Source organism: Myotis brandtii, unplaced genomic scaffold (genome assembly GCF_000412655.1).
Source record: "Myotis brandtii unplaced genomic scaffold, ASM41265v1 scaffold569, whole genome shotgun sequence".
Classification (NCBI taxonomy): domain Eukaryota; kingdom Metazoa; phylum Chordata; class Mammalia; order Chiroptera; family Vespertilionidae; genus Myotis; species Myotis brandtii.
The window spans coordinates 936,253-945,543 of NW_005370127.1; the positions used below are offsets into that span (position 1 = coordinate 936,253).

General features: G+C 37.5%; 1 protein-coding gene across 1 annotated transcript in view; it reads left to right on the forward strand.

Annotated features, from left to right (window-relative positions):
• LOC102254228 (N-alpha-acetyltransferase 16, NatA auxiliary subunit) overlaps nt 1–9,291 on the forward strand; it is a 66,369-nt gene that overhangs the window by 28,301 nt on the left and 28,777 nt on the right. The window contains exons 6-7 of the mRNA XM_014549742.1: nt 1,198–1,317; nt 4,823–4,918. Of these exons, the coding sequence (XP_014405228.1) occupies nt 1,198–1,317; nt 4,823–4,918 (216 nt within the window). The remainder of the gene's footprint in view (nt 1–1,197; nt 1,318–4,822; nt 4,919–9,291) is intronic.

A 9,291-nucleotide genomic window follows, 5' to 3' on the forward strand; every position in this document is an offset into this window, starting at 1 on the left:
GAGTGCACAAATTTTTGTGCACCGGGCCTCTAGTCTATATATATAAAAGCCTAAGCGACCATTACAACCAGTCAACCGGTTGCTATGATGTGCACTGATCACCAGGGGGCAGATGCTCAATGCAGGAGCTGCCCCCTGGTGGTCAGTGCGCTCCCACAGCCACCCTCCTGTGGCCCCTCCCCCCCCACCAGCCAACCTCCTACGGTCCTTCCTCCACCCCAGTTGGCCAACCTCATATGGTCCCTCCCCCCTGCCGGCCAGCCCCCCCAATAGGCCCCAATTGGGGGACTGGCCAGCCAACATCCCGGGGTCCCTGCCCCCGGCTAGCTGGCCCCCTGATAGGCCTTGATCACCGGCCAGGCTGAGAGACCCCCACCCATGCACGAATTCGTGCACCAGGCCTCTAGTCTTATGAAGGGTATATAAAATATGCATAATGCAGACTTTAACTAACAAATTAATATTCTACATGTATATTTGGGATATTGTAGGGAGCCAAAAATGAATCTATATATATAAAAGGCTAAGTGACCGACCATACATACGTCCAACCAACCGACTGGCCGGTACATATAACACGCACTGGCAGTCTGACCGACTGGCCGGTACATATGACGTGCGCTGGCAACCTATATATATAAAAGCCTAAGCGACTGGACGACCTGACAACCGGCTGGTAGCTGTGACATGCACTGACCACCAGAGACAGACACTCAACATAGGAGCTGCCCCCTGGTGGTCAGTGCGCTCCCATAGCCAACCTCCCGCGGCCGGCCAACCTCCCGTGGTCCCTCCCCCTGGCTGGCCAATCTCCCATGGCCCATCCTCCCAGCTGGCCAACCTTCTGTGGCCCCTCTCCCGGCCAACTTCCTGTGGCCCCTCTCCTGGCCAACCTCCCATGGCCATGATCGGCCCCGATTGCAGGCCAGCCTGAGGGACCCCACCCATGCATGAATTCGTGCACTGGGCCTCTAGTGTTAGTTTAGTAGAATGTGTAAATGAAGTTTCGTTTCTGAAGGCAAGCTGTAAATTAATCTATGTTTAGTTATATAAACTGCAATCTGTGCCAGAGGGAGGCACATACAGTCCTGTCTTCCATAAATATCTACTATACTAATAATGTTTAGTGAAATCTCTGGGATCAGAAAGGTATTTAATGTTTAAGTTAAATCATTGTGACTTTAAACTTAATTTTAGGGGAAATGCTGTTGAAATTGGGAAGATTAAAAGAAGCCAGTGAAGTATTCAAAAATCTGATTGATCGGAATGCGGAAAATTGGTGTTATTATGAAGGCTTGGAAAAAGCTCTGCAACTTAGTATGTACTGATTTTTCTTTTCTACCTTCTTTTATTTTTTATTTTTATTTTTCTTTATTTTTATTTTTAAATATATTTTATTGATTTTTTTTTAATATATACTTTATTGACTTTTTACAGAGAGGAAGGGAGAGAGATAGAGAGTTAGAAACATCGATGAGAGAAACATCGATCAGCTGCCTCCTGCACATCTCCTACTGGGGATGTGCCCGCAACCAAGGTACATGCCCTTGACCAGGATCGAACCCGGGACCTTTCAGTCCGCAGGCCGACGCTCTATCCACTGAGCCAAACCGGTTAGGGCTCTACCTTCTTTTAACTATTGTTTGAAGTACGTATAATAAAATGTAAAATTGTAATAATATTTGAAGACATATATTTCTTGCCCTAGAATTCATTTTGCCATGTAGGAAAATTATTGGAGTGAAAATGAATTAAAATATTTATACTTACATGATAAATGTGTACAGGTACAGGTAATGATAATGTTACCTATTTATACTAGAGAGATGGGAAAGATAATGAAATGAGTGTTCTCTTTCTGGAAAGTGTCATAATTATTTAATATTTTTAAAGAATTAGAGGTCTGCCCTGGCTGGTTTGGCTCAGTGGATAGAGCGTTGGCCTGAGGACTGAAGGGTCCCAGGTTCGATTCCTGTCAAGGGCACATGCCCGGGTTGCGGGCTTGATCCCCAGTAGGGGGCTTGCAGGAGGCAGCCAATCAATGATTCTCTCTCGTCATTGATGTTTCTGTCTCTCTCCCCCTCTCCCTTCCTCTCTGTCTGAAATCAATAAAAATATATTAAAAAAAAAAGAATTAGAGGTCTGTTATCCTCAATCTCTAAATAAAAATTGGGATAAAGAAATTTTGATGAGAGTATATGGTATATAACATTGGCATGAAAATTGTTCTCTGAATTTCAGACTAGGTTAATTTGTGTGGAGTAAAATGTTATACATCTTTTTAAATTATATAACCTTGACCCTTTTCAGAAATGTAGAGTCATAGTTCAAATTTTCCCTAATATTTTCATAATTAAATGTTGTTAGCAATTAAAATTTCTAAAATCCTATTATTTATGGATAAATATATGACTGAAATAATTATGAATCTATGGTTCAGGGGTGTTGAAAGAGCAGAATTTTTAAATTTAATAAGTAGAGTAAATAGGCAGCTACCCATATTCATTTATAGTAGTATGAACCATGAGAAAAGTTTGTTATGTCCTAATCATTTTTATAAATTAATTCAGGTTTTCTGCTTGTATTTAAAATTTAATGTCACAATTACTAAAGTATTTTTAAATGTTTCTTAAAAAATGATGGAAATTTAAATATTCGTTAGTTCAATCTGGTTTTTTTATTATTTTTATTAAAAATAGGACAGAAGACATGTCTGAAAGTTAGAAATGTGAGATAACTATGACTTTTCTTTAAACTACCAGTTACTGACATGTAGTTAATAATACAGATTATTTAAAACTACAGATTATTTACATGTTTTAGTAAAATGAATATAATATATTCTGTATTTCAGAATCCATACTTAATCTAAAATGTCTTGATTATAAAACTAATTGCATTACTTTATCTTTTTAGGTTCCTTAGGACCTTTTCTCCCCCATGGTAAGTTCTGGAGCTCCAACTTGTGACTTGAAATAGGGCATTGAAATGGTTCGGTTTTGTCTTAATGGTATTTCAACTATATTTATAACACTTGTTATATCTGGGGTAGTGGAAAAAATTCTTTTATGCTTACAACTTAAAAATATCATTTTCTAACATTAGGCCTACTTGTAAGAACTGCTTTTTAAAAATACAAACAAACAAACAAAAAGCCCACAATAGTCTTCATGTGAATTTTAGTGGAAGGGTGCTTGATATTTCATGAAGTCTCCAAATCGTTAACAGAATCTAAAAATTATTTTTCACATATCCCAGTTCCAAAAATCTAGCCACATTGGAGCTCCAAAACATATTATTGGGGGAATGAAGAAGTCTTAAAAAAAAGCAAACAAATATAGTGTTTATAGTCATGATTGTGAAAACTACATTTATTATGGAAATACTTTGATTACTAGCACTAAGAGTTATTCTTAAAATAATTGTATTTCTGTGGTCTGAATTAAAATCCCCTTAAATCTTATAGTTTAAAAGAGATTTGTTTGCTTTTTCTGAAAATTCTGCTGTCAGTTGGCTTATTGCTTATGTAAAATAATGCATGCAATCTATCTTTGTAAATTATGCAGGATATTGTTTTAGAATAACAAACCAGATACAGATTATAACCTGCAAATTTTTGTTGTAGAGTATCATATAGATCAGGGGTCCTCAAACTTTTTAAACAGGGGGCCAGTTCACTGTCCCTCAGACCGTTGGAGGGCCGGACTATAGTTTAAAAAAAAACTATGAACAAATTCCTGTGCACACTGCACATATCTTATTTTGAAGTAAAAAAACAAAACGGGAACAAATACAATATTTGTATTTGCATGTGACCCGCGGGCCGTAGTTTGAGGACCCCTGATATAGATTATATTAGATGTATAGCCTCTGTTTAGTACTATAAAATTAGGTGGTCTTGGAAGGGAAGATACAACTTTCTATTAGAAGTATATTTTATAATATTATTAGAAGTATATCATTGTTTTTGGAAGAAATGATATTACTACTTTAAATAATCTGTACTAATGGGGTTCTTTATAATGGAGTTTCATTGAACATTTTAAGTGTCAAGGCTGCCTTAGAAATTTAGTTCTTTTTACATACAAAACATTTGCATTCAAGATCTTAAAACTGTTGCTTCTCTTAAGCCTAATCAATGGATGTTATACTAGTAGACTTCTGTGGGCTAGTGAGCTCATGTAAGATGTTATAAAGCAGCGATTTTCAACCTTTTTCATCTCGTGACACACATAATTACTAAAAATCTGTGGCACACCAAAACATAGATTATATTTTTTTGCCAATTTGACCAAAAAAATAGGTATAATTTTGATTCATTCATATTGGACGGCTATTGTGTTGGCTATTGTCATTTTTCTATTTGACAATCTAAGGAAAAATAGGTCAGTGCCCCTGACTAAATAGTCAGGTATTGCATGTTTTAAAAATTCTTGCGGCACACTAGTGTGCCTCTTGTTGCACTCTGGTTTAAAATCTCTGTTATAAAGGAATGTTTTCTTTTTCATGGGATGTACACTAAGGAATACAAGGCAAATGTAGTTTATCTTAAGTATTTGCATCTTGTGTGTATATGATTTGAGTTGCATATACAATCTGTTTTACTAAATGAAGTTTTGAATTTCTTCAGAGATTGGATTTAAAATGGTTATTTACTAATTACATTATTTCACCACCACATACTTTTTAATGTCATTCTTACAAAAATTGAGAGTAGCTTTAATATTTTTAATTTAATCTTATAATTTTTAAAGTTTATTAGTGTTTTATGATAGATACAAGTTTTGATGCTTTGAATCTCACACATATTTATTGATAATAGGCACTTTAGAGGAGAGGCTTCAGATTTATGAAGAAATTAGTAAGCAGCACCCCAGAGCAATTTCACCTAGAAGATTGCCTTTGAATCTTGTCCCAGGTAATATTAGGATATCTTTGTAACACTAATAATTATTTGTTAAAATTACTCAGCACTATTTACATTTTACATCTGTACCATTCTTGGGGGTGGGAGTGGTCAGTTATGAATGTATTATGCATTTGTTAATAAGAGTGTACAATGTATAGCTATATGTAGGTTTTATGTATCAGAAATTATATAAAATTATTTTTCTTATGTGACTTTAAAAATTAAATGCCATTTTAGAAGGTAAATGAAATTCCCTGGAGTTGATGACAAATTTTATATGAGGTGTTATGATTTAAGTGGTAGAAATTTTGAAGTTTTGGATAATTTCAGAAGATAAATTCAAAGAAAGAATTGTGAGCTTTGTACCCACCGTGTTCAAGATAAGAATATCACCATTCCTATTGAAGGTCTTCTTTCCTCAGATTTGACCTCTTTCCTGAAAGTTGGTTTTATCATGCCATTGTTTTTATAGAGCTCTATATATTTTATATGCCCAGAAACAAAATCCTCCAAAAGTCCTGCTTTTGTACTTATTATAAATTGAAGTACGATGGTTTGTATTCTGTGATTTGCTTTTATTGAACAGCTAGTGACGCAGCGCATGAAATTGCGCGACACCGGGGACCCTAGACCCTGTCATGCTATGGGACTCCCTCAAGTCCCGCCGCGCCACGGGACCCAGAGTCAAGTCCCCGCCCACCCGCGCGCACCTCTCCACGCACGCAGCCCTGCCTACCCACGCATGCCTTGCCGCACTGCGTATGCAGCCTCCTGGTGACCGGTCTTTGGTTGTTATGTTGTTAGGGCCACTGGGATTTTATAATATAGATAGTATATTAGTGACCTTGATTCAGGTTGTTGCATGTAGCTAAACTCATTCACATTTGGGCTGTATAGGAGGTAAAAAGTACATTAGCTCTTTACATAGTTGATATCTTTTTGATGACTTTATAGAAAAATTTGCCTTTTTAAAATGTCATCTTTATTTTTAGTGGAAGTGTTATAGGTTATGAGTTATTTATTGGAACTTCTGGCATGTCTTTTGATACAAGCCAGATCCTAGGAAGCTAATATAACTTAAACATATTCTAGGCATGGGGTAAGGAGGGAATATATTTTCTAATGAATTCTACTTTATAGTGGAAATATTTGTTTAAATAATTGGGCTATAATTTTATTTTTATTAAAAAATCCATTAAAAAATAAAATAAATAAAAAATTTATGAAATTAAAAGCATTTTAGTTGACTGACTTACAAAATATATGAAATGCTTCTTAGAAATGTATTGGTTTAGACAGTAGACATCAATATATTAAAATATTTCCACTAGTACATTTCAGTTCCACAAATGATAAATAATATTCTTCTAATACTCTTTTTAATTTTGTATTTGTAACATACTGAGAGCAAATTTTCCTAATGTTTTCCAAGGAACATTAAGTCCAAGTGGATATTAGTAGGCTTTGTGGGGGGTTGGGTGCTGGTGTATTGGGATGTTCTTCAGTCAAGTGAGTTTGGGAAACTGGGTTAAACACAGCAGTCAGGTTTCTATAGGACTTAGAACTTACAATGTATGCATTGTGAATTTCCAAGATGCTGTATACTGTGCAGGGAGGAGCATTTTCCTAATAAAATGTTTTATGGAAGATGCTTGGGCTCACATTTCTGTATCTCCTTCAAAAACAAAACAAAACAGCATTTTTTTAAAAAAAATATGATTTTCAGGATGGAAGGGAGAAAGAGAAACATCAATGATGAGAGAGAATCATTGACCAGCTGCCTCCTTGACGTCCCACACTGGGGATCGAACCCACAATCCAGGCATGTGCTCTGACCGGGAATGAAACCATGACCTCCTGGTTCATAAGTGGAGGCTCAACCACTAAGCCATGCCGGCCAGCCCCAAACACCTTTTTGAAATAGAATTCATATACCATAAAATTCACTTTTTAAAGTGTGCAACTTAGTGTTTTATTATATTCATGGAGTTGTGCAACCATTGTCACTCTGGTTTCAGAAAATTTTCTTCACACCAGAAAGAAATCTGTACCCATTAACAGTCACTCCCACCCACACCTTTAAACCCCCCTCTGCCTCCCTTCCGCGCCAATCCTACCCCAACACCAGGTAACCACTGATCTACTTTCTTTACTTACGTATTTGCCTGTTATGGATGTTTCATTTAAATGAAACTATCCCATAGATGGCTGTTTTTATCTGGTTTCTTTTTTTAAATTTTATTTTATATTTTTATTGATTTTTCAGAGAGGGGAAAGGAGAGGGAGAGAGAGAGAAACATTGATGTGAGAGCGAAATCAATCAGCTGTCTCCTGCATGTCCCTACCAGGGATGGATGTAGCCCGTACCCAGGCATGTTCCCTGACTGGGAGCATAGGATGATGCCCAACCAAATGAGTCACACCAGCCAGGGCTTCTGTCTTTCTTTTTAAAAAATCAATTTCAGGGTTCGCCTTATGTTTCACAATGCAAGTGGTTACATTGCGTTAGTCAGGAACTTTCAGATGCATTCACCTCTTATGTAAAGAAAGAAAACAGAATTTTAAGATTACAAACAAGATTTCTTAATTCTGTTATTCCTCTGTGGAACATGGGATTAAAATTTACACTGCCTAGATTTATTTTCATTTTCAATAACATTTGCTAAAAGCTCTCAGTATATGATAGGAAATGTTTTTTATTGAAAGATAGTCTGGAACCAACTGTTAATTGTGAAGTGCTGTTTAGGTTAAAGTAGAATCATCATGTATTCTCTGAGACAGTCTCTCTTTGAAATGCTAAAAGGATAGTTTTACAAGATAGATCTCAATTGAGGGGCCTGATTGGCAAGGGCTTCAAAGGTAATTGTCACTGTGAGGTTATAGCATACATGTGTTTATGAAGCTCTGGAGAGCATATATAAAATTGTTCACATACTTTAATTGTACCTGTGCAAAAGCTGAATACTTCATGAAGTATTTTTGCCTTTCTAGAAAAATTTTTATGTGAAACATTTTTAAGAAAAGCATCTCACATTATCAAAACAAGTAAGAGCTTTTCTAAAAAACATTATGGGACTTAAGAATGTAAGGTGAACCCTGACTGGTTTGGCTCAGTAGATAGAGCGTTGGCCTGCGGATTGAAAGGTCTCAGGTTCGATTCCGGTCAAGGGCATGTACCTTGGTTGCGGGCACATCCCCAGTAGGAGGTGTGCAGGAGGCAGCTCATCGATGTTTCTCTCTCATCGATGTTTCTAACTCTCTATCCCTCTCCCTTCCTCTGTTAAAAATCAATAAAATATATATTAAAAAAATGATTTTCTCTCATCATTGATGTTTCTCTCTCTCTCTCCCTCTCCCTTCCTCTCTCAAATCAATAATGATAGTCATAAAAAAAAGAGAGAATGCAAGGTGAAACTTTTGAAAAAGGCTTTCCAGTTTTTAAATATGAAGGCTTAGTACATACAGAATAATGAACACGGCAGAATTCCTGGGGTTTTTTACTAGACTAAAATTTTAAGTGTGGTGAAAATAATGGGATATAGCTACTTTTCAAAGTAATTAGTTTAGTTCATCATGTTTTATTAGTCTTTACTGGCCAAGGTTGGGGAGAGCTGAGGAGATAATCAAGAGTTTAAATATAGAATGCTAGTCAAATGTTGCTCTATTACTTATTTTTGTTTCATTTATTTATTTATTTAGAGACATAATTGGTATATAACATTGTAGAAGTTTAAGGTGTAGAATTATTGATTTGATACATTTTTATTTTGCAATATTACTACTGTAGTGTTAGCTAACACCTCCATCTGGTCACATAATTATTTTCTATTTAGTAGTGAGAACATGCTCCATTATTTAGAACTAGAGGCCCAGTGCACGAAATTTGTGCATGCGTAGGGTCCCTAGGCCTGGCCAGCGATCAGGGCCGATTGGGGCCTTCCGGCTGCTGGCTGGGGCCTTCCTTCGTTCCGCGACGCCCCCTAGTGGCCAGCGCACATCATAGCGAGCAATTGAACTCGTGGTCTCCCAGTTGAACTCCTGAGGGGTCAATTTGCATATTAGCCTTTTATATATATAGACTAAAGGCCCGGTGCACAAAAATTTGTGCACTCGGGGGTGGGAGGGGACGTCCCTCAGCCCATCCTGTGACCTCTCACAGTCTGGGACCCCTCGGGGGATGACCATCTGCTGGCTGAGGCCTGCTCCCCAGGGGATTGGGCCTAAGCTGGCAATCAGACATCCCTCTGGCAGCCCGGCAGCCCTTGGGGGATGTCCACTTGCCAGCGGGAAGCAGACCTAAGCTGCAGTCAGACATACCTAGCGCTGCTGAGGAGGCAGGAGAGGCTCCCACCACCACTGCTGTACTGGCAGCCATCAGCCTG